General features: G+C 40.9%; 1 protein-coding gene and 1 long non-coding RNA gene across 8 annotated transcripts in view; one reads left to right on the forward strand and one right to left on the reverse strand.

Moving 5' to 3' along the window:
• Positions 1-1,803: 1,803 nt before the first annotated feature.
• On the reverse strand, positions 1,804-2,812 carry LOC110379030 (uncharacterized). The gene is made up of 2 exons (XR_002429694.3): positions 2,358-2,812; positions 1,804-1,947 (listed from the first exon to the last, which is right to left on the reverse strand). It is a non-coding gene; the product is annotated as an uncharacterized LOC110379030 (long non-coding RNA).
• A 946-nt stretch (positions 2,813-3,758) lies between these two features.
• The window catches only part of Mob2, a 78,703-nt gene continuing 55,563 nt past the window's right edge, over positions 3,759-26,898 (forward strand). For 2 of the 7 annotated variants that reach the window (XM_049841158.2, XM_049841154.2), the window contains exons 1-2: positions 3,759-4,253; positions 12,988-13,016. Coding sequence is in view for 4 of the 7 variants with exons in the window: in XM_049841154.2 (XP_049697111.1) it covers positions 12,997-13,016 (20 nt within the window). In the remaining 3 variants the exon portion in view is untranslated. Of the gene's footprint in view, positions 4,254-6,686; positions 7,074-12,987; positions 13,021-26,898 lie in introns of those variants that run through there. The other 5 variants (XM_049841157.2, XM_049841159.2, XM_049841156.2 and 2 more) reach the window with 4 other exon arrangements.

A 26,898-nucleotide genomic window follows, 5' to 3' on the forward strand; every position in this document is an offset into this window, starting at 1 on the left:
TGGACATAATTTGAATCGTATTGAAATGGCGTGGTTCCTCATGTCTACAAAATTTGTAGACATGAGGACTCAGAGACATTTAATGATTACTTAAGTCACTCCTTAGTGACAGATTCTTATAGAAATTCTGCACTAAGGAACGGCTTAAGTAACCATTAAAATGTTTCTGAGTGTGTCCATTAGTGGCTTTTTCTTTTTTCAGTACTGAAAAAACAAAAGCGTAGTCATTTTTGCAAATGAGTTTCGTACACAGAGCGTTTTGTCATGATAAAACTAAAACAACACGTTTTTTTTGCAACCATACACTGTTCTCTGACTTGTCATCGTGGTGTAGCAATTTATTGGTTTCACGGCATACGGGTATGCCGCTACTCACGGGGAGGGCCCGAGCATAGGTGTATTGGGTATATGGGTATTGGGTTGCCCGGGTACATGAGTTGAGGTCAGATAGGCAGTCGCTCCTTGTAAAGATTCTGGTACTGAGCTGCTATTACAAGCTATTCAGTGGCCGCCACGAGATTTCATTAACCTACAGTTTTCCTTTTTCTTCTGCAAGCACAGCAATAATGATCATGTTCCAGTCCACGTCCATTATGAACGAGAGCGAGTTGTCTGTACAAAGTATCGATCAGCACTAAGTAACATGGCCTCGCTCGGAGTTGCTGCGCTCCTCTGCGCTCGAAGGCTCCTGGCGCCGCTCAAATCAGCCCGCCCGCGCATTTCAAGGAAATACGCTCCGGCGCGCTTCCAGCGGTGTGCTCTGGGCATAGGAGCAAAGTATTGGACGCCCGCGCAAGGCGCACAAAAATCTAATTAGGTAGGTACTTACCTACTGTTTTGGGTATAAGTACCCAGTTCCCAAATGGTCCCATAGTCATCAGTAGGGCCCGGATTATTATGTAAATACCTATTTTTAATTTACACGATATTCGATCTAGAATGTGTTTTCTCAATTACGATATTTAGACTGGATACTCTTTTTTCTATTTTGTTTAATATCTTTCTTTGATAGGTACCCTAAAAAATGAAAAAAAAATCTTCGGTTGTTTTGAGAGTAATATAGTCTGGTTTAAGGCTATATATTCAGACCAAGTCGTCAGTCATTGCAACCAATTTAATAAAGTTAATGTAATGGAAATTGAATAAACTATCCATTTTTGTTAAAATAAACATTTTTCAAAAAAATTTAAATAGTATTTTTAAAATTATAGTAGTACCTCTCACAATGTTTAATAATGCAAGGTATTGTTATTGTATACTCCATATTTTAGTTTTTTTTTTTTTTTACACATAATATTTATCCGTGGTTCATTAGTAATCAGATATGTCCTGACCTTATTAGGGAAGCTCTGAGAATTCAAGGGCAATTTTTATTTGTTGCTTGAGGTAAAACGAGACATGCAGGTGAATTATTGTCAAAATTATCGCAAATGCATTGCTGAAAGCTTCGCAGCCCGACCCTTGTTCGTTGCTGCTTTGTAACTCTTAAACTAACAAAAAAATCACACCCTGTTCTCAGCTTGAATCTACTAAAAATCCTACATAGGTATTAATACGAGTAATAGTTACAATTGCTGAAAAAGCCATGCTCCCTGCACTTGCATTTATACAAAATTCTTCTTAGCGTTTATCCCTTTTTTTTTTCTTTACAAAATGTTGTATAATATTATATGTATTAGGTAGAACGAGAATCAAAAACTTTTGAAAATAGATGAGAAGAGAGAACTGGATTTTGCCAGCTTTCAGCCCTGGGGGTTTTAGAGCAGCAGTGTGGTAAGCATTGGGGTAAATAAATAACCAGGATTGCTCACATGAATTTATTTGAAACAAACATCTTCTATAATAAACAATGCAGCTACCTGCTGATTAAATCTTCCAGCATTTTTTGGTTTGTATCTTATGTATATCCTTAAGCTTGAAGACCACTGTGTTCCAGTATTATGGGTGCTGTGAAAAAGATTGTATAGTATAACAGAAAAGCTATTCTTTCAAAGATGCGCTGACAGTCCAATCTTTAGATAACCAACCTTGTTAGGATTCATCAAAAAAGTTAGTAACCACTAGGATTCAGACAGGCTTTAATCGCTTTCACCATATCAAAACTCATGGCAACTGAAGGTAAAGGACTGATTAAAGTTACTTAAACAGCAAAATTAATAATACATAGGAATACATTTACAACTTACTCTAGAAACCCGTAAGTACATAGAAATTTGAAGATCTAACCTATAACATTAGATTGTCATAAAAAAGAAATAACATAGAGAAAAGAACAGTTTCCGACTACATTTTAAACAAATTTCGGATATCAACCGTCTGATATGGTATTAGGGGCTATTCTTCGATAGTAAACTTACCCACTCTGATAGCGGCACAAAGTATAGCGAAAGTAATCACGCTACTGATGGTATTCTCACGCGCTTGGCGCTTTTCTTCCATGGGGTCAACTCTTTCTCCATAGGGTAAGCGGAACATGATTGTATTATTATATAGGTTATTTAACTATTACTTGGATGTATTTCTCAATTAATAATTCTGTTGTCGATTGTTGGTAATCTCATGGCTCGCATACATAGATAGAAGAAAGAAAGACCCACCCTTCAAGCAGTCGAACTTTTTTTTTTTTTAATTTTTAATGGCATGGCGTTTTAGCCTTTGTGCCAAATCTTCATTTTGACAGTCGAACTTTTCGTTCCATGAATGTTGCCAGTTGCCAATTGCATTTTAATTTATCATGACAAATATTTTTCCTATACGACGACGCGACGCGACTCACAGATTATGAGTATTACGACTGGACGCACACATTCGGTTTTCGGATAAGATATTCAGATTCGGAAACCGAAATGCTCTGTAGCGACATGGAATACAACCTTCGTTGACATGCAACCCCATGCAATCTCCATGAAGAAAATGGAAGAAGAAATAAGACACTGACATGATTCTGATTCACATTTAAAGGACAATGCCGAATTGTGAATTTACCTTGTCCCTACCCACCAACAGACTTGAAACTTTCGGAAGCGCATCCTTCGATTGATCATGATTATCATAACGATTTACTCCAAATGTATGGGGTTTTGGAAATATACGACATTTTAGTATCCTTAACAATCAATTAACTTCAAGATTGTTAACCAGTTACTCGGAGTTGAACCTGGTTTCATCAGAAGTGCCTCATTTGATAGATCACTTCTTATCATGGCGACGTACTCTGAATGGGGGTTTAGGAACTATAAGACATTTCATTCCATACATAAATAAATCCCTTCGGGTTTTTCACCGACTACCTAGATTTGGGTAGTCAATACTGATTATTTTTTTGCAGCGTTATGGTATAAAAAGACAGCTTCCTAACAATACAAAATATAGTCGACTGAAATATCTGGTTTCAATATCTCCTAGACTCCTAGAGCTTTTTTTTCGTACAAAATGTTCACAAAAGCGCACACGTTCTTAATTTTTTTTTTCGAACGGAAAAACCTGACGTTCAGTTTTCTCCGTGCGTTTAGGATAGTCAGAACCGGAACATGTGGGCGAGTGTCACGGAATCCCAAATCGGAATTCCTGAACAGAAAATTGAATGAGACTTGGATTCCAAACTCTGAAACTAAATACCATTCCGAGGCGAGGCGAGGGTTCGAGTTGTTTCTTTTAGTTGCAACACTGGTCGAAACAGATGACAGTAAATAGGATGTTGCTAGACATAAAATTTAAAAAATTCTTTGCTCTTTGGATGCTCTTTGGTGAGCTATCTGAGTGACATAGATAAAAATTATTTACTATGACGGTCCTAATCTGTCTACAAAAACAGTGAAGTTTCATTAAATTGTATTCAATTCATCAAATTTAATTGAAATACGCATATTATTTTTGTGCTTAAGCATTTCAGTTGTAGGTACGGTTTTGAAATATTTATTTATGCATTGTCTAAGTTGCGCAACCGCAACATGGCGATTATGGCTCAGCTGCTCGGATTGTTGCAGTGAAATTTTTCAATGATAGGGTTCTGCGACGACGTTACGCTCTAATAAACTTTAAGTTGTTATTCGTTTTTAGAGTACAGTTAGTTGTAATCCGTCGGTTATCACCGCGCATTGTGATGAGACAGTTTGTGATTGTGTGTGGCTAAGGCGCGGGACTCGTTGAGACTACAGTGCTGTTACTTTTTGTTGAGAAGTAAGTCGGAGAGAATCCGTCAAGCTGGAGCGACTACCGGAGTACCTGCGTGACACCGTCGACTGGTTCATGGGGTGAGTGGCCGCTTGCCATTGTTCTTACGGACAACGAAACTTGTGCACTGCATGTTCCTTTCACAATGTTGTCCAATTCCTCCTGCGTGCTTAGTCACCTAAGACGACCCATAGACCGCCTTATCTCTGCTTAAAAGACCTTTCAAGCCTGCAAAATAAAGTTAGCAATGCTATAAAGAAGTATTAACAATTCAGTGCCAATTTTTTCATGCATTTTCTAGTCATTAAACTCTAAACTCCTAGCATGTAAGCTTAGTTGGAGTTTATCAGTTTCCTTCTGACTTTAACTTCTTATTAATGAAATAAGAAATTATTAATGTAAGATGTACATCACTCATATAATAAAAAGGAAAATCATTTTTGTTTGTTTCTACCTACTATTAAAAAATAGCTATTATATAGGTATGTTACTTAAATTATATTGTGATATTGTAACTGAGTATGGGAAGTAGTTCCTCTGTGAAGCGGCTGAAAGATTTGTTACACAATGATGTCCTTATAGTTATAAACACAACAGAAAAGTAATTGTTATTTTTAGAGCTTATCTTATACATAAAAAATGAATTGTTGTTCGTTAGTCACTCACAAACTAAAACTCAGGAATGGCAAGATGGATTTGGCTTATCTTGGTTTTAATATGTTTGGGAAGTTCTGGGAAGGTTTAAACAATACAAAGTTTGCTGGATCAGCTAGTTTAAAATAAAGATAAAGTAAAAAGCTCTATTTGGGAATGCACCTGTTTGATGATAAACATATGTCTATATTAATTATTTAAAGTTTAATTTTAAAACTAAAACATAAATCTGCATAAATACAATACCTAATCACAATAACATAAACAATTGAATAATTATTTTAAGCAATACTGCATTTGTTTAGTACCTATACCTATATTTGTGTAAAATATTATATCAAGATCATATAGGTTTCTTTTTTAACAATGGCAAAAATCATGAAATGACCCCTCCCGCTGTGGGTTAGGAGCGGTAAGGGAGTGTCAGACTTTTACTGACAAAAAATCAGGGCACTCCTGGATGGTCCACTGTGTCCTCAGGGCTGGCTGCACAGTGATGACACCAGGGCTCCACAACCGATTCGATGCAGGTACCATCCAAAACCACTGTGTCCGGTTAGGACCTGCTTAATGTGGTAGGTGAGGGAGCAATGACTCCTGACCTTACAGCCACTATGGTGGCATGCACTATACATGTTTATTTCAAATGGAGTATTGCCATAATGGAGTAAGATGTCATCAAAAGACTTAAATTTTTTCAAAGATTAATAACAAGGCTGGCAAGATAACTAACTATTTTCACTGCGATTCCTTCGAAGTTTCGCCAGAGACGTAAAAGGATGATGAGTGTTTTGGTACCCTGCCAAAGGCAAAAAATGTTTACTATGACGACTAGTCCCAAATCCTTGTCCGTTTCGCGTGACATCGACAAATAGCGTAGATGTAATAAATACTGGTAAAGAAAAAAAAAACTGGAATTTGGCCTTCTTAGAATGTTGGCCTGCCTGCTGCCTAACTGCATTAATAAAAGACTGTCGAAACCTTTGCAGTTCATGCAGAAATAGCTTATATAAGTAAGTATTTAATGTTGAACTTTTATCCTGGTTTGTAATAATACATTATTACAAGCTCAAGAGGAGCAAGAGGGTTCGTGCTCCTCTTGAGGTGCTGAGAAATTGATGAATTTGTCAAAAAAAAGATAATATAAAAAATGTTTTGTCAAATCAGTAGTATGACTCCATAGTCTACTAAAACCTTTAGATTATAATAGAATGTATCTAAAACACCGTAAGATGTTTATTTACTAAGTTCAAAACAACTACATTAATTTATCTTAATGTATTTGTGTATATGGATGACCAACTTATTTTATGTCGATTCAATTTCTATAATTCCTTGGATCGGACAGCTAATTGAGGCAAGCCCCGTTGTTTTTATTATTCTTCCCGTAAATACCTTCCTAATGATATATTATACGTTACTGTTGGAGTAGGTACCAAATCCCATACAACTTGCCCATTGTCCTTTTCAAGGAAGACCAATTGGGTGACAAACAGCCCTGCACAGTTCAACTGGCTCTGGAAGCTGTGGGACTGGAACCAGATCCAAACATAGGGAAGAAAACAAATATCGTCATCAGCTCAGCCTTTTCCTAATAGCAATACAATAATAGAAATTTCATAAACAAAGAATTTTTTCGCCTATACATAAGGAAGACCAACATGATGATATGATCAAACATAAGCAAGAAAGATTAGCAACACTAGAAGAGCCGGCAGCATCGCAGCGGGGCAGCATGTACAGTTGTGCAGTGTAAACAAGATTGTTGTGCGACAGCGGCGCGGCGGCGGCCCGCGGCGCTCACACCTGTGCTGATAAGGCGTGATGTCACCGCGCGGCGCCGGGCGTCCTCTCGCCGCCGCCGTCAGTCGTCCGCGGTGCGCAAACGTGAGCGCCGTTTTTTTGCCCCAGAGTTGAGATCGCGGCGAGGCTAGCGCGGTCGGGTCGCCTTCGTGCCGCTCGTCCGGTGTCAGTGCGTGGAGTGCGGTGCGCTGGGTGCATGGTGGCGCTGGGCGCGTGCGCGGGATGAGCTCGGCCGGCGGCTCGGAGGGCTCGGGGCGCGCGGGCGCGCGGTGGCCGGCGGGCATCCTGCGGCGCAGCGGCGCGCGCGCGGCCCGGCGCGTGCTGCACGTCAAGTACCGCAGCGTGCCGCCCGCGCCCAGCCCCGCGCCGCCCGTGCTGCCGCTCGACATCGACGACACAGTCTCTTGCTTCTGCAGGTGTGTTCCCGCCTTTTGGCCATTGAGGTACTTATGTGCCCTCGGCACCGTAATACCACATTTTTATTTCGCCCTTCGATGTGAACCCTGTTGATCCAATACTTGCGGCGTGCATTTATCAGCACAGTGATCTGGACAAGCGGCATCTTCCGTCGGCTGGACTGGTTAGACGTGCCCACCGCTCACGAGCTGTAAACACGGCTCGCTCTCTTTCAAATAAATGAATCGGTGCGTAGTGGCAAGTGGGCGCCATATTTGTTTCTTATGTAAGTGATTAATGTACAAATGACTAACTATACCGGTTTGTGGTCGTTTGTTGTTTCCGCATGTTGACGTAGCAGAGGTGATTACATCGGCCTACTTGCAACAGCGCCACAGCGGCGCACTGAGCGCTTATCGCGCCATCGCGTGTTATCACTACACCTGCGTGACGTCAGCACACGTATCTATTACTATGTTAATAACATTCAGCTAGCCTGTACTGCCTTCATTGTGAAGTTTCCATTTGATTACTAAATTCAATAGCACGACTTACTACTATACATAGAGAACTGAGAAAAACTATGGGAGAGAAATGTGCCTTTCTATCTGCATCAGGCTAGAAATTTTATTTATTAAATGCATATAGTAAAAATAATCCTAAGTCATAGGAGAGTAAACTGGTGGGAGGAACACTCGGAGATGACCGGGAGGTAAATGGCTCCGAAGACAAAGTTAAGTCTCCGACGTGGTACGTACGAGCTTTGTTAAGTAGAAAATCAGATCTTGGTGCAAAACAATCTTGGAATGGGAACCGTGGTATTTCCATATTATTTAAAAGACCAGTCGGAAGGCCGCAGACGAGATGAAAATATGACAACACCAAGGTCACGGACAAAAATCATATCAAAACAGCTAAAAATAGACCAGAGCGGAAATTTATTTACTTATTTATTAACACATCATCATAATCATTGCAGGAATTTCCCCATTCAATTCTGTGGCCATCATTCGTTTTTTAGGGTTCCGTAGCCAAAATGGCAAAAACGGAACCCTTATAGTTTCGTCATGTCCGTCTGTCCGTCTGTCCGTCTGTCCGTCTGTCACAGCCGATTTACTGGGAAACTATAAGTACTACAGTGATGAAATTTGATGGGAATATGTGTTGTATGAACCGCTACAAAAATATGACACTAAATAGTAAAAAAAAGAATTGGGGGTGGGGCCCCCCATACATGTAACTGAGGGATGAAATTTTTTTTTTCGATGTACATACCCGTGTGGGTATCAATGGAAAGGTTTTAAAATGATATAAAGTTTTCTAAAAAACATTTTTCTTAAAGTGAACGGTTTTTGAGATATCAGCTCTCAAAGTCGTAAAAAGTATGTCCCCCCCCCTCTATTTTTATAACTACGGGGTATAAAATTCTAAAAAAAATAAAGGTGATGCATGCTAATTAACTCTTTCAACGATTTTTGGTTTGATCAAAGTATCTCTTATAGTTTTTGAGATAGGTTGATTTAACTGTAATTTACGGAACCCTTCGTGCACGAGTCCGACTCGCACTTGGCCGGTTTTTTTTTTTTCTTGCCGTTACTGTCCCACTGCTGAGCAAAAACCAAGTTTTATGTGCATTAACTATAAGTAACTTAAAGTGTATGTATCGGTTTTTGTGAACTCACTTAGAGAAAAAACTAACATATTGTTATCTACTCGGAAGACACGCGTTGTGGGGTTTACTCAGTGGATCGCTTGTACTGCTGGAGACTGCCAATAGACGCGGCAGTCGTCTTCTCGATACATTGATGTCGAGTACGTACAGGTTTATTTCTTTCTATATACCTGGGTTTGATGTCTTGCCACGGAATAATTTCATAATTTAAAATCAATGGATAGCTTCACGCGGAACTCGCAGGTTTAAGTTACATTCGAGCTGACTTCGTATCAAAGCATTGTACTCGTACATAGCAGTTAGCGGAGCGATGCTTGTAAAGCTCTCCTTTAGGACGAAACCCAGGCTCCACAAAGCCTATGCTTATATATGTCACCGGAAAATAACAAGATCCGTAAGTTTATCAATTTACTAGGAAGTTTATAAACTTTTGTAAGATTCTAAACGGGAGATAAACTGTAATATTTTACGTCCACATTTTCGTAAATTGATAAACTTACTGAACTCACTCGTAAAATAATAAGTAAGCAGTAACAAAACGCTACGCGCGATCTGATTGGTTGGCTGTCACGTGTCACTTCTCCTTCCTAAGCATTGCCACTATGAACATTGACCAATCAGAGAGCAGTGTGTTATTTTACGTATCTCAAAGATCGTATATTTAAAAGAGTTTCTGTGATTGGTCAAACCATATAAAATCTTACGAATAGATTTTCGTTAGTTTATAAATTCGACGTATGACGTATGACGTCGGAATTCGAATTGATAAATTTACGAAAATGTGGACGTAAAATATTACAATTTATCCCCCGTTTAAAATCTTACGAAAGTTTATTAACTTCCTAGTAAATTGATAAACTTACGGATCTTGTTATTTTCCGGTGACATAAGTATATTTTTAATATTTACGATTTGATTACGAAATGTCAGGTCCGAGTCAAGGCGAACTCCTACATGCGCACCGTTTCCATTCTGATCTATAAATATTATTTATTTTCCATTCCATAATCATATTTCTTGGGTATTTTCATCCTACTAAAAGCTATTACCGAACACTTACATACTAAAATCTAGTATATAATTTTTTCTCCGCTCTAATACTTTGTCTATATCTTCCTGTAGGACCTCGAGTTATTTTGTTCTTTCACAGCACGGTGTTCTGTACATAACAGGCACTTGGCATTTCAATTGACCAAGTTCGGTAAATCATTTATCATTAGCATAAAGTGGAGTGTGCCTAAATGACTCCAAAGACTTACTCCCGAACTCGTAAAGTAGGACAACTTGCTAGAAAATGCGTTTGGAAGCTAAGCTAATGGATGGACGGACATGACAAAGCTACCATAAGGCTGCCATTTTAGTAACTAGGTACGCAGACACAAAATAAAAAGACTATGGCGTGTGCTAGAAGTTGCGGCGGTAGATATGCAGGTCCTCTCATTCATGTGGTTTATTTCAAGTGCTGCGGGGACGTCTGGAGCCACTCAATGATACGTTTGACTGCCTGACGAAATAATGAAAATTGCGCTCAAATTCAAACAAATGAAACCTTGAATAGTTGCAGTTGACGCAGCGCCACGGGTTGAATGTGAAACAGACTTGTGTCAGCGTGACATGGTCGCGGGCACCGCGCGGCGGCAGATTGCGCACTGATTGCCACCACTTGACTCCGCCGCGCCGCGCCGCTAATTGTGCCACTTGTGCGTCGCCGCCGCACTCTTGCCTCGCTACATCAACACATCGATCGCAGCCTTAAACTATCAAATATGTTTCGTCGCCAATTACTTTAGGAACAGCTAAAATACTAATCATGTATTTGTTAATGATTTTTCCAATCCTTGAAACACTTCTGATACGCGTTTTTTGTATAGCCAATAGCTCCTATTTCGGTTTTCTTATCTCCTCAATCGTAACAAAACTAATTTTTTAGACCATAACTATTGAAATATGTATTACCCGTCTGTTCGATAATCTATCATATCTATATTTGAATTTTGCGCAGGTTGTTTTGGGCTATGATAATTCATCCTCCGTGCCTTTTTCCCAACTATTTTGGGCTTGGCTTCCAGTCTAACCGAATTCAGCTGAGTACCAGTGCTTAACAAGAAAGTCGCTTCTGGCTTCTGCCTATCTGACCTCCTCAACCCAGTTACACGGGCAACCCGATACCCCTTGGTTAGACTGGTGTCAGACTTACTGGCTTCTGACTACCCGTAACGACTGCCAAGGATGTTCAATGACAGCCGGGACCTACAGTTTAACGTGCCATCCGAAACACAGTCATTGGTGTCTGAGATATACTTGGAAAGTACATACAAACTTAGAAAAGTTGCAGTGGTTTGGTTGTTAGAGGTTGGTTTCTTTGCCCACAAGGCCACCACGACTTTTTTATGCTATGATAATTACATAATGTATTATATTTTTTGGAAATACGGGGTAGCTATAAAACTGGTCTCCTGAAGCATCGCCTTACAAGTGCCGGGGGCTCGGGCTGGCTAGAGTAATTGCCTATAAAGCTGGTTGAATTGAGTCGCTTTTTTTTTTGGTCTTAGATTGCCAGCACGAGCGGCGCGAGTGATCGAGGTGCGAAATGCAAAATGCCTTCGCTCGATAAAATATGTGTATAATGCAATGTCATAATAAGTTAAATGGACCTCAAATGTCTGATACAAATAAAATAAAAATACAACTTGCTTCAATAAAGAGCCAGTTTCTTCATCAAAAGCAATGTCATAAAGTAAAAGTAACGATCAAATTTGTTTTTTCACGATTTTAACTATTAGCTGTTTTGCTGTTATTTTAGCCTTGAAAAACGAATATGACCGTTACTTTTACTTTATGACATTACTTTGGCTTTTACAGTAAAAGTTATTTTTTTTTCTTTTTAGCGCATTTAAATAAAGGTTTTTAAAGATTTTTTTTACCTTAATTTAGTCTTTTTGGACACGCATACATAAATGATGAATCGTCTGTGCACAGCACGTATTCTTTGTCCACTATTTGGATAATGAGAACTTTTGTTTTTTCCTACTATGAAACAATAAAATCGGATGTAAAAAGAAGCTTTTATTCAAAGAAAAAAAGACTAGATAAAGAGAAAAAAATTGGTTGTTTGTAAAGTAGGTTTACGATCGAGATGTTTACGTGATAACGTCTTATTGGTGATATAAGTTTTTGGGAAGTAAGGAATTAATGAAGATAACAATTTTTTCAAATTTTAAATTACATCTATCGTTTTATTCACACTTGATGATAAATTTCGGGTGTAAACTGACAAGTTTACTTATTCGACTATGATATACATTTTTCTTCATACATACATACATACAAACATACTTATAACGTTACGTTACTTATAACGTAACGGATAAACGTATAACGTTTATCCGCACGAGAAAATCTCCATTCGTTTGTATGCCGCTAGAGTGAGAGAGACGGAAGATCGGTCCACTCACTCGAACGCTGTGCCAGCCTCCGCTCGTGAGGATTCCGTGTGACAAGTTTCACGGAATGACTGGCAGCGCTCGAGATGAGACGGGAGATCGGTCCGTCTCTCTCTCGTTATACCTGCGATTGCGCTCGTGAGGTTTTGGTGTGACACAAATTTCTGAACATGTCACCCGACTAAAACGATTTTAAAGACGTTATCACGTCAAAAAAGACACATTGCACAATAGGGTAGTGTCCAGGGTCGAAATAATGAAATAATATTTAGTCCGCTTTTTAGATAATCAAAAAATATTGGATACGTATTTTTTCTTTTTTTAATTAAACATAAAATGACAAAGATAATACACTTCAAAAATTAGGAGTGGGGGCCTTTTACGTCACAGTGTCCTGAAAATTGTAGCAACTTGTGACGTCACACTCAACTTTAACACGCTATATCTTAACAAGTTCTGATCCAATTTAAAAAAGAAAAAATACGTATCGCTTAATTTTGGACAATCTACAAGACGGACTAATTATTATTTTTTAGGAAACTAGCCTATTGCACCGAGTTTTCGTGATAGCTATACTCAGGCAGGTGATTTATGTTTCTGCTTGGATCAAACGCACACAGACATAATTCACATAATGTACCTAACAAATAATCAAATATTTCTTCTTTATACATAAAAAGAAGAATTAGCTGAAGAGATTTTATATTCATGATTCGTGATGATGAACCACCTAACTTCACCTAATATTAAATAAAGTTAATTTTCACATCGTGTATGCGTAATGAATTGCATATTATGTACTAGGTACTAAAAGACGAGTAACAAATGCAAATATTTCTGTTTCAGGTGAGTCGCATGCTCGCTCGCTCTCCACTGTACGTAAGTGCCACCACATGTCGCTTCGCTAGTTCGTGATAGGTGTCGTAGATTTCATTCTATACTCACTTCATCCTAATTAGATGATGTCAAACTGACGCATGGATACATTTCCCTAGTGTCAGAATATCCCAAATCCGCCTCTTGGCCTTCGTCTATCTATTAGATAGAAATTTGTAAACCAGTTAAGACATAGAGCAGGTATATTTTTGTGTGGATGCTTTGTTTGAAGATGCAAGCACCAATTGTGATATGTCACAAAATCTTAATTCAATTAACTTAGAACTACTACTGTTAACGTTGAGGACCGTTTTGAAGTAGTGCATGCGTCGCGTTGTCGCGCTCAACGTGAGGGTGATGTCTCATCGTTGTAGTTGTAGCATGACGAAATGTACACAATGCATTGTGTCCGCGCCAACACACCATTCATTTTGCGTGGTTTGCTAGTTTCTCTTATGTTTGACTGCTGCTTCACAAAATATACTGAGTACGTTCTTGCGACGTGTCAAAAATCTGTTCATTGGAGATCGTTGTTATTGGTTCCTTATAGATAACTAATTATTTTTTAGTAAGCATCTACCTACTACATGCCTGCAAAAGGGGATACAGGTTACACGTATTACATATTCATCTAGTAAAGCAGCGGTCGCTATTTACTTTCCCTTTAAAGTTAAGCGTCCACTTGTCGGTATCGCACGCAACGGACGTATCGTACAAAACGGATAAATATTTCACAGTGCGTCCACTGTATCGGCAGCGTACGGGTGAGTACCAGCATACGGATTAACGATGCCAGTTCATTCGGATTTTCATAGTGAACGCACGTGTGGACTGAGGATGGAGGAAGCGATGATGAACAATTTGTCGTTATTATTTGTTATTATATGATAGCTTGTTTGTTAGCGAAGAGGAAGATTTGAAAAAAAAGCCAATAAAAGAAAACATAGTATCTGGGTACAAAACATATTCAATAAGAGATCGGAACATGCAGAGCGAACGCGCGGACTGCGTCCACTGATCGGCATTACGTATGACGTTGTCGGCAGGAATCGCAAAAGTTGCCTCTCGGAGCATAGGTGTCGGCATTGTCGATGTGTGATGTGTACGATGCGGACGCACTTGTATGAGTTTCTATATAAATAATACTACGATCCGTTGCGTGCGATACGTCCGTTGCGTACGATACCGACAAGTGGACGCTTAGCTTAAAACAAAGTGATTAGGTTTGGCGATAACTCGTGTTGGCGTCGCCATGCTAGCTGAATCTTAAGCTGCATCGCAGATGCCTCTGTGGACCGTCTTGCGTCATCCTTTGTCATAATGTGCTGATTAGATGTGCGTTATCTGCGTACTTGAAGCTGCGCTCCGCTTTTGCGCTACATCGCCAAGGTGAATGTATTTAGCTAGCGCTCGCTAGGCGGCCCGTATGTAGAGCTAATAAAATTGTAGCTCCATTATTGCTCATTCACATCAATTGTGATTTAATGTTTATTTGTTTCCTGTGTACGAGAACCATAGGCGTGATCTCTGTCTCTGCTATAGTTCTCCCCAAAAGTTTTTGTCGTCACAGAAAATTGCGCGAGAGGCTTCGACGATATCTAGTTTTACGTGAACTGTGCCTCTGTCTGGTGTTGAAGTGCACGCTGCCAATTATGCACTGGAGGTAGAAGTTGAAAACATAGCAACAATTGAGCAATAAGTCCAAATCATCCAAATTTCTCACGGCCGTTCCCAATAAGATGTTGATATTAGCCCCATACAATTAAAGTAAAATTTTTGTGTCTAGTAAACAGAACAACAAATAGAAAGAATGTTGGAAACGGCAGTTAATCGCATAATGCCTAAGTCGCGAAATAAGTCTTCATTTCAAATTGACTACATTGCGTTTAGTCTACATCTCAAAATGTCTAAATGACTACATCGCAAAATGAAGTAAAATAATGTACAGGTTTGGATGCTATGATCAAACACAACTGCTTCCACTACCAGTTATGAAGTTTTGGAATTGATGTGATGATAGAGATGACAGAAACCAGGAAATCTAAGATAAGATACCAACTTGCCACTACTCTATGAAAGGTAGTCATCATCATCATCTCAGCCATAGGACGTCCACTGCTGAACATAGGCTTCCCCCTTAGATCTCCACAGATACCTGTTGGAGACGACCTGCATCCAGCGTCTTCTGGCGACCTTTATAAGATCGTCTGTCTGATTTTTATGGGCCCTAGTTGCCTGAAATAAAGGAATAAATAAATTAAAAAAATATATATGAGTCAACAACTTCGAGTACCAAGCTTCCAATAGAGACTGGGGTGGGCTCAACATGGACATTTAACATAATTTTCGTTTTGTCCATGTTCATTTTCAGGCCCACCCGTTGTGAAACTCGGTCGAGGCCATCAAGCATCATACTGAGTTCCTCCATCGACTTTGCCATGACTACAATGTCATCGGCAAACCGAAGGTGAGTGATGTATTCCCCATTGAAGTTGATGCCAAGTCCTTGCCATTCCAGGAGCTTGAAGGCGTCTTCCATTGCGGCCGTAAACAGTTTCGGGGAGATAACGTCCCCCTTTCTTACGCCTATTCTCAATGGAATCGGCTTCGTGCTGTGCTCCTGTACTCGGACCGACATGGTGGCGTTATTATACAAACACTTCAACACCTCGATGTACCGATAGTCAATATGGCATCGTTGGAGTGACTCAAGTACCGCCCATGTTTCCACCGAATCGAAGGCTTTCTCATAGTCCACAAGCGCTAAGCATAATGGCAAGTTATACTCTTCGGTCTTCTGTATAACTTGCCGCAGCTTATGGATGTGGTCTATGGTAGTATAGCCTCTTCGGAAACCGGCTTGTTCGGGAGGCTGGAAGTCATCAAGCCTGTATTCGAGACGGTTCGCGATAACCCTTGAAAACAGCTTATAAACATGGCTTAGAAGTGTGATGGGTTTGTAGTTCTTCAATAGACTGTTATCACCTTTTTTGAAGAACAACACCACCCCACCTCTGCTCCATGCTTCAGGCGTTTTGCCCTCGGACAGGACAGAATTAAGAGGACGAATTGGAATTTTTGGCGCCAAGGATGTCAATTTTTCTCAGTAAATACAAAACGGATCAAAATACAACTTGGCTACCTGAAAGTTCATAATATAACCCTTATTTTGTTAGTTGTAGAAACATGATTAGGTAACTTTTATAACAGAGAAAAATATATCAAACATACCTCTTTTTAAAAAACTTATTTACAAAAAAATTAAACCGACTTCCCAAAACACTAAAAAGCAAAAAAAAAAACTATTTTTAGGTGCATCGGCCTAGAATTCGGTGTCTAATGGATGTTACTAAGTTAATTTTGCCACCGACTTCTAGGCCGATGCACCTAAAAATAGTTTTTTTTTTGCTTTTTAGTGTTTTGGGAAGTCGGTTTAATTTTTTTGTAAAAAAGTTTTTTATTTAAAGCTTTTCAGTGATACGTATAGTTGTCACTATCCATACAAGTGGGAAGTTCTCATCAATACAAAGAATATAAGTCCAAATACGAGGTATTTTACATATTCAGTTGTCGAGTTCCCTCGACTTTCTCTGGTCTCCATCATCAGGTCAGCTTCAAACCTTCACTGTTGCAAAGGTCTTGTCAATACAAATAATTTAAGCCCAAACACGAGGTAGTTTACATATTCAGTTGTCGAGTTCCCTGGACCCTCTCTGGTTTCCATCATCAGATCAGCTCCAAATCTTCACTGTTGAATAGTGCTTTTAGGCGTACACCTGAGTATCAAGTTTTTACCCTATGTATGCCTACAACTTTCGAAGGTTGCCCTCGATTTCTCAGGGTTTCCATCATCAGATCCTGACCTGATGACTATGGGACCAACTGGCAGCTATTCCGAGTCGAACAAAAAAAGAATCACGTAAATCGGTCCATAGACCTCGGAGTAATCGATGTACATACATAGAAAAAAAACATACCGGCCGAATTGATAACCTCCTCCTTTTTGGGAAGTCGGTTAAAAAGAGATTCACATATTATGGGCAAACGGGACCGATTTAAGCCTCTTAACTTTTTTAGTAGTTGAGTATATACATACTCTTTAAAATGATAGAAGGAATTTTTATCAAATTATCATTTCTAAATAATAAAATTACAAAAAAAAAAACATACCGGCCGAATTGATAACCTCCTCCTTTTTGGGAAGTCGGTTAAAAACCATTTTGTCGCTTACGACTTTTAGTTATAAGCTAGCGCGCGTATTGTTATCCTCGCCCCGCTCAGACGCTCCGACCCCTTTTGGCGCCTTAGATGCGCGTGCCGGTTATGGAATTATTGTTGACCAATTCCTCGCCTTAAAGAGCATCTGGAGGACTTTTAGTACCGGTGTTCCACCCGCTCTCAGAAGCTTTGAAGTGATTCCGTCCTCACCCGGCGCCTTGTTGTTCTTCAGCTTCCTAATCTCGTACAGACTGATGTTCGGGATATCTTCGGTATCCTTATATCGGGACAGCTTGGCTCTTGGATCTCCTGCCAAGTTGTTAACCGGCTTTGCGACCGAAGTGTATAACTGTCCATAGAACCTCTCGATCTCGCCTAAAACCTCTGCCTTGGTCGACGCTATGCTGCCATCCTCCCGTTTCAGCTTATTCATCTGGCTTTGCCCAATAGACTTGTCCTTTGCGAACACTTTGGAGCCTTGGTTTCGCTGTGTGGTTTCTTTAACATGATTCGAAGAAAGAGAGGAAGACCGGCGAAGAGATACGATGATGATATAAGACAAGTGGCATACATGGGGGTAGCCTCGGCGCATCAGACTTGTAGTGTATCGAACATAAAAGCATTTGTCTAAGCCAGGGCTGTCCTAACTATGGCCCGCTTGAATTCCGCCCCTCCCTCCATTCGTATCCATCTTGTCCAACTGACAAAAATTTGTACATGCACCGCACCGATTCTACTGTTGCATAAATATTGGAATACATAACATACATTACATTACAATTAACTTTTTATTATTAACTTTTTTTTATTTGATAGCAAATACTTAACGTAAAACGTCTGATAATTTTAAAACAGCGTTTTCTTGAGTTCTATAAAATATGGAAAAAGTCGCGCTCGCTTCTCTCGCGCATTCAGAGCCCATGTTCCCCCGTTTTATTTTCGCTAACCGACAAACAGTTACGTACGTTTGGACTCCTTTTTTTGTTTTGATGACTAGAATATATCAAAAAATTTCGCGCTCGCATTCAGAAGCTGCATTTGACTCAGATGTTGTGTTTTTGTTTACTAGCAAAAGGTGAAAGTAGTTGCGACTGTACTTGCATTTAGTAGACGCATCGTTTAGTTTGTAAATGAAAGTTTTAATTGGGAACTAAAACAATATTTTTACCTAATGGACCCCTCTCTTGTGTGTTGGCACTGGGTACCCAGCCTCAGTAACTTGTAGCCCGGTCAAAATAGACATAAAAGTAGTGGTCAAATAACAAAAATTCCCAGAAAGCTGATTTTTGGTGGAAAGCTAGATTTGATCATTATAAATAAAATACTAAAAGTCCCCATCGATCCCATGTGTGCGTCAAAAGTTATTCGAGGTCAAATGTCAAAATTTTTGTTTTTTTTTGTGTTTTTTTCGAAAACGGTAAGTTTTATCAAAAAAATACATCAGACCAAAATTGTAGATTTACAAATTTTCTACAAAAATGGCATTAACAGTTTTCTCCTAAATGTTACCATTTCTGAGATATCCCGATTCAAAGTATATGACATACATGACATGCACACATTTCCACGCCACCTGTGAGGTAGAGTACTCGGCGCGTTTTTTTTTTTATTTGGTTTCCCCTGTAGGGTTTATGATTTAAGGGAACAATTGCCGTCAAGTTCTATTATGATGATATTATATCAATAATATTGACTAAGTATTGGGTTAACTATTATTTTGATTGTTTTTGTTGATTCGTAAAAAAAGACGTGGTGGCCTAGTGGGTACAGAACCAACCTCTCAAGTATGAGTGGGTTTGATTCAAGGTCAGACAAGTAACAATGCAACTTTTCTAAGTTTGTATGTACTTTCTAAGCATATCTTGGACACCAATGACTGTGTTTCTGATGGCACGTTAAACTGTAGGTTCTTGCTGTCATTGAACACAACCTTGGTAGTCGTTATGGGTAGTCAAAAGCCAGTAAGTCTGACACCAGTCTAACCAAGGGGTATTGGGTAGCCCGGGTAACTGGGTTGAGGAGGTCAGATAGGGCAGTCGCTCCTTGTAAAGGACTGGTTCTCAGCTACATCCGGTTAGGCCCGGTATCCACCAAAGCGGAGAGGAGAGGAGACGAGAGGAGATGTGTTTGAATAAACCAATCCGATTTCGTTATTTCCACATCTCTTCTCCGCTTAGCTTTGGTGGAAATGGGTCAAGTAGAGAGGAGAGGAGATGTCCCATTTGTCTATAGAATTTTGTGCAGCGAGCGAGCAAGCGGCGCAGCAGAGCGGAGAAGTGTCTAGTCGGGCGGCCGGGCTGCGCTGACCCCGCAGCCTTCTCCGCGCGCCTCGCACGTCCCGAAACGTCATTCGATTGACTGGCTGCTTTCGTAGACAGAGCTATACACAGCTCACATCTCTGCTACACACAGCTCACATCTCCTTTCCGCAACGCATCTCTTCTCCGCTTTGGTGGAAATAACCTGCCAGCTTCGCGGTACATCTCCTCTCGTCTCCTCTCCTCTCCGCTTTGGTGGATACCGGGCCTTAGACTGGAAGCCGACACCAACATAGTTAGGAAAAGGGCTCGGAGGATGATTTGACACTACAATCTTTTTTGCAATTGCAAAAAATTGTGTTTAGGAGTTTTTCTGGAGCAGGTGGGAGTAAAGTTTTAATAGGTTCCAGATATTATGTTTCAATTTCCAACCCCAGTCTTCTGGATAAAAATGGCAATGTCGAAGGACAATGGGCACTTTGTATGAGATTTGGTACCCGCTCCAACAGTAACGTATGATATATCATTAGAAAGGTATTTACGTGAAGAATAATAAAAACTACGGGGCTTGCCCCAATTAGCTGTCCGATCCGAGTAACGATAAAAATTGAATCGACATAGAAACAAGCCGTGGGACGCCGGCTTAGAATTGCGCTCCCCCCAAATCATCCCGTGGGTGTCGTAAGAGGCGACTAAGGGACTAAGGAGGTCGGGCAGCAGCGTCCTCCGCGTACTGCATACCCTCACTGCGATCGCCAACCCGCCTGCCAAGCGTGGCGATTAAAGGCAATTACCCCCCAATGAGAAGCACAGAAACCAGGCCCCCAGTCCCCGGCAGCTCCGCTATCCCTGGCGCGGTCAAGGTAACGGCGGAGCAGGGGGTGCTAAGAATCTCCGGAAGAGATCCGGCTACCCACCCCCACGACGACTGGCCCTGGTAACACACAACATACGCACATTGAGGACTGACGAAAGGATCTGCGAGCTGGAAGAGGAGTTGAGCAAGTTACATTGGGACATTATAGGGTTATGCGAAGTCCGTAGAGAGGGAGAGGACACCGTAACCCTGAAGTCTGGTAACTTGCTCTACTACCGGGAGGGCGACCAAAAGTCCCAAGGTGGTGTCGGGTTTCTCGTTCACAAGTCCCTCGTAAACAACATAACAACCATCGACAGTGTGTCGAACAGGGTGATATACCTAATACTCAGAATATCCGAAAGGTATTCGCTGAAGGTCATTCAGGTATACGCACCGACCTCGTCACACTTCGATGATGAGGTGGAGACTATGTATGAGGACGTAAGTAGGGCCATACATAGTTCCAAAACCCACTTCACTGTTGTTATGGGGGATTTTAACGCTAGGTTGGGCAAGAAAAGCGGTAATGAGTTGAGAGTGGGGCAATTTGGATATGGGCAACGGAACCCTAGGGGACAGAGGCTGGCTGACTTTCTGGAGAAAGAGGAACTCTTCATGATGAACTCTTTCTTCCAGAAGCCGCCTCACAGGAAATGGACCTGGTTGAGTCCCGATGGTTTCACGAGAAACGAGATAGACTTCTTCATGACCGACAAGAAACGGATACTCAGTGATGTCTCTGTGATCAACAGGGTAAAAACCGGAAGCGATCACCGAATCGTAAGAGCCTCACTGAATATCAATGTTAAACTTGAAAGGTCCAGTCTGATGAAGTCTACGCTCCGACCTACTCGGTCCCATATTCAAAACCCGGAAAGCTTTCAACTCGAGCTCTCTAATCGCTTTGCTTGCCTTGAGAACTTAGTGTCAGTGGACGAGATCAACGACGGACTAGTGGAAACTGTCCGCACGGTAGGGTCTAAGTTTTTTAGACCCTGCCGTAAAAATAGACCTCAAAAACTAACCGAGCAAACCTTAAACCTCATGGCTGAACGACGCTTGCTACAGTTGCAGTCTTCCCATGATGCGAAGTCATATAGGCAGCTCAATAGACGAATATCCAAGTCCTTGCAACACGATCTGCGTCTCTTTAATACGAATCGTGTTAAAGAGACCATACAGCGAAACCAAGGCTCCAAAGTGTTCGCAAAGGACAAGTCTATTAGGCAAAGCCAGATGACTAAGCTGAAACGGGAGGATGGCAGCATAGCGTCGACCAAGGCAGAGGTTTTAGGCGAGATCGAGAGGTTCTATGGACAGTTATACACTTCGGTCGCAAAGTCCGTTGACAGCTTGGCAGGAGATCCAAGAGCCAAGCTGTCCCGACATTATACCGAAGATATCCCGGACATCAGTCTGTACGAGATTAGGATGGCCCTGAAGCAGCTTAAGAACAACAAGGCGCCAGGTGAGGACGGAATCACTTCAGAGCTTCTGAGAGCGGGTGGAACACCGGCACTGAAAGTCCTCCAGAAGCTCTTTAACTCCGTCCTGTCAGAGGGCAAAACGCCTGAAGCATGGAGCAGGGGTGGGGTGGTGTTGTTCTTCAAAAAAGGTGATAACAGTCTATTGAAGAACTACAAACCCATCACACTTCTAAGCCATGTTTATAAGCTGTTTTCAAGGGTTATCGCGAACCGTCTCGAATACAGGCTTGATGACTTCCAGCCTCCCGAACAAGCCGGTTTCCGAAGAGGCTTTAGTACAATAGACCACATCCATACGCTGCGGCAAGTTATACAGAAGACCGAAGAGTATAATTTGCCATTATGCTTAGCGTTTGTGGATGAGAAAGCCTTCGATTCGGTGGAAACATGGGCGGTACTTGAGTCACTCCAACGATGCCATATTGACTATCGGTACATCGAGGTGTTGAAGTCTTTGTATAATAACGCCACCATGTCGGTCCGAGTACAGGAGCATAGCACGAAGCCGATTCCATTGAGAAGAGGCGTAAGACAGGGGGACGTAATCTCCCCGAAACTGTTTACCGCCGCAATGGAAGAGGCCTTCAAGCTCCTGGAATGGCAAGGACTTGGCATCAACATCAACGGCGAATACATCACTCACCTTCGGTTTGCCGACAACATCGTAGTCATGGCAAAGTCGATGGAGGAACTCAGTATGATGCTCGAGGGCCTCGACCGAGTTTCACAACGGGTGGGCCTGAAAATGAACATGGACAAGACGAAAATTATGTCAAATGTCCATGTTCAGCCCACCCCAGTCTCTGTTGGAAGCTCGGTACTCGAAGTTGTTGACTCATATATCTACCTAGGACAAGTAGTCCAATTAGGTAGGTCCAACTTCGAGAAAGAGGTCAACCGCCGAATCCAACTCGGCTGGGCAGCGTTCGGGAAACTACGCAATGTCTTTTCGTCCGACATACCTCAGTGCCTCAAGACGAAAGTCTTCAACCAATGCACACATTGAAGTAAGTAAGTCATCACTGGTAACACATTACCAGTGATGACTTACGGCACCGAAACGTGGTCTCTCACTATCGGCCTCATCTCAAAGCTCAAAGTCGCTCAACGAGCTATGGAGAGGGCTATGCTCAGTGTTTCTCTACGTGATCGAATCCGAAACGAGGAGATCCGTAGACGAACCAAAGTGACCGATATATATATCCGACAACATAGTGTTCGTTATTGTATAAATATTATACTCTGGTCAAACTTTTTTTCCTCATCTCTCTGTCATTACCTCTATTTTTGTCTGCAATTTTAATTCAAAGTTTATTTCAATTCTTTAATTTTGTAATCACAATTTATATTCAATTCAATGGTAAGTATGTCAATTTCTAGATTAGTATTTGTGTCAGTCCTATTTTGTACAACAAATTCCTATTATGTAACTTTATATGTAACAAATATTCATTTATAATTCAGGTAGTGGCGTGCCTAGGCATAAAAAAGAAAAATATACAATAATTGTCACTTACCTACGCCATCCTGGTAGCAGGATTACGATCGACCTACATACTCGTTCACACTTAATACGTATCCTTTACACAAATTCATGTTCGTTATTTTACTTTATTTTTCTTTCATAACACCATTTCAGACACTCATTTCCACAATTTGAACACAATGATGCCTTGCATAATAATTGTTGATAAGCACTCGTCGCCATTACGTAATTCGTAAATAGTTTGCATTGTGTGTGTATTATGGTCATTGGTGAACGGCTTTGACCATAGCTAATTATAGAATTTTGTGAAGCACGTCAAGTGTCACTTCCATTCACATTCGTTCAGAATGTTGTTATGTTAGTTAGTTTTTTCTATTTATATTTAGTATGTTTTTATAGCAGTATATTATATTTTATAAATATATATTACACACTTAGTATGTATATACTTAGTTAAGGTTACACACCGATTGACGTCACATGTTAGTGTTGGCCATCGCTGAAAACCAGCGCCGCGACTCTGTCTCGCATAGGGTCGCTGCATATGCTGAGCGAGGGCCATTTCGCGTGATCGTGACGCATATTTTCCTTTTTCCATTCTCTTCTTTTTTTCGTTTTCATTCCTGTTTTGTTTTATTTTTGTGAGCTTTTATATGTATTCGTTTTTGTGTGTGCGTCACGAACGCGAATAAACGTTTTGATTTGATTTGATTTGATTTGATATAGCCCACCGGATTAGCAAGTTGAAGTGGCAATGGGCAGGCCATATTGCTCGCAGAGCAGATGGCAGATGATGCCGAAAAGTGCTGGAGTGGAGACCACGGACTAGCAAGCGCAGCGTAGGACGTCCACCAATGAGGTGGACAGACGACCTTATAAAGGTCGCCGGAAGACGCTGGATGCAGGTCGCTTCCAACAGGTATCTGTGGAGATCAAAGGGGGAGGCCTATGTTCAGCAGTGGACGTCCTATGGCTGAGATGATGATGATGATAGAAACAAGTATGTCATCCATATATGCAAATTCATTAGGAGGCATATATGTCGTCAGTGTACCTAATAATTTTAAACTCAGTTAATAGACTTCTTACATTGTTTGAGATACACTCTATTGTAATCTAAAGGTTGTAATAGTCTATGGAGTCATACTACGGAAACACAATCGTCATCTGATTTGTCAAAAGTTCAAAACAATTATATTCATCTTTTTTGAAGAAGAAATTCATCATTATCTCAGCACCTCTTGAGGAGCAAGATTAAGTCGTAATATGTACTATGTTAACATCGTCTCCTGACTTTACAACCTTAATTGATTGTAAATATTGAAATACTTTTATCAAATACATAAGTTAGTTCTGCGTGAACTGCAAAGGTTTGTACAGTCTTTTTTTAAAGCAGTGGGCGGGAAAACATTCTAAGAAGGCCAAATTCCTGTTTTTTTGTTACTTTACCAGTTTTTATTCAATACAGTTGGATTTAAGAACTACATCTACGTTGATGATTTATGAACATTACACATTCTATTAGTCGATGTCACGCAAAATGGACAAGGATTTGGGACTAGTCGTCATAGTAAACATTTTTTGCCTTGCCAAGACAACACTGTTGGACAGGGTACCAAAACGCCCATCGTCCTTTGCGTGCGATAATTTTCTACAATTCTAAAAGCGGATTGTCACGACTTCAGCGCTTTGAAAAATTATGTTCTGTGTTTAGTGATGCAGAACCGTGCCTTAGGACTGCAGTACGCTGATATTTAGGATTTTAACGTGGGCAATCTAGCCATAGTGACAAGCCACGTAGAGGTAGTTCAAAACCCACCATGACCCAAGATAATATCGGCTATGCGGCAGTTAATTCTCGAAGACCAACATGTAACATACCCTGACATAGATCCGTGGGTATAACCATTTTTTTACATTCCCCAAAATTAAGCAAAATCTTAACTCTTACTTACCCATGTTGTACATTACAAAGGGTTGCAATAGAATATCACATGAAGGTGGGCACTCCCTCATAAACTATTATAAATAATTGGAGGCTATACAATTTTTTTTTTCACATCATATTTACTCAATGCTTGAGTTAGACAAGTTACGTAGGGTGAGTGCTAGCTAGCATGTGGTGGGTTTTATACTCGTATAAATCATTTTTAAATGTAATTTTATTTTATGACAATATTGCGTATTGCATACTGCAATATACTCACTGTACTTTGTTGAAAGGTTCTTTTAACCTACAGAGAGACATGTGTTGCTGGGGAGTTTGTTGCGCCACTTCTTCTTCCCAGCAAAAACACATAGGGAAGTGGTGAAGGGTGGGCGTTTTGGGGGCTGTCTTATGTAATTTTTTTTTGACGTTCGAAAAGTGCTGTTTTGCAGCCAAGTTTGAATAAATGAGTTTTAATTTGATTTGAGTAATAATTATGGTATAACTAGGGCTGCCATCTCGAATTTCGCCAAACCCGGACATTTGGCGTAAATCGCATTTTTTCCCCGAACGAGTACGATTTTTTAAACAAAATAATAGGACCTAATTTGTAATCCATTTACTATTAACATGTACCTAAATTCAATGAGGTGCTTCCTTACATGAAAAGTGTCCGGGTTTTCCCCGGACACTTCTGGAAACCCCGCCCGGACGGCCCCCGGACGGCCTCCAAACGAGGACAAATCCGGGGAAACCCGGACGGATGCCAACCCAACCAACATACTACTGACTAACTAATTCTTAAAAACAGCTCAAGATATTACCGATTTTCTAATGATAAATCATCAAATGACTCCTTCCGCTGTGGGTTAGCAGCGTGAGGGAGTGTCAGATTGTTAGTGACTAAAACCCACCTGGGTTTGCCGAGACGGGCCCGTGACTCATAGGAGACGGAAGTACGATGAGCCACCGCCCACAGAGCCACGCCCACGGTGGCCTGGAGTCGTCCATCGACACCCGACGCCTGTGGTGTCTTCCACGTCTATGGCAGCAGCTGGGATGAGAGGTGTGAACCTTTCTGCTTCGCAAAAGGACACTGTCTTGGACCAGGGCCGGACACGAGTGGTCGCCGCTGCCGATTGTGTCGACGACGACACGGCGGTGCCCAGGCAGGTCATACCTGGACTGTGTGGTTCACCGTGTCCTCCGGGCCGCCCGTACAGTGGCACGAGCAACACCTCAAAGAGGGGACTTCTCGCCACTAAGTATTGTGATTGTGACGAACCTGTACTGGGCTAACTAGCTTTTTTCGAATTATATTAAGGTCGGCACTTTAGTTAGTTAACATGAAATTATAATCTTTACGTACTTGTTTAATTAATGTGATTAATTCTGTGTCAATTATCACTTTATCTAAATTAAGTAGACATTATAAATAATGGCTAGATGATATATTATCCAGATTTATTACTTTGGCTGTAACATGTACAATTTGTTGGTAGCGGCGACTGGTTGCGCCGCCATGGTGTCCCGGTGAAAAATAACCCCCAAGAGTTACGAAATGAACTATTAATAAAGTTAGAGGTGATGTTTTAAATCCGGCCCTTTATCTAGGCCCAAAATCTAAGGATTTGGGGTAAAATACA

Source organism: Helicoverpa armigera, chromosome 10 (assembly GCF_030705265.1).
Source record: "Helicoverpa armigera isolate CAAS_96S chromosome 10, ASM3070526v1, whole genome shotgun sequence".
Taxonomy (NCBI): domain Eukaryota; kingdom Metazoa; phylum Arthropoda; class Insecta; order Lepidoptera; family Noctuidae; genus Helicoverpa; species Helicoverpa armigera.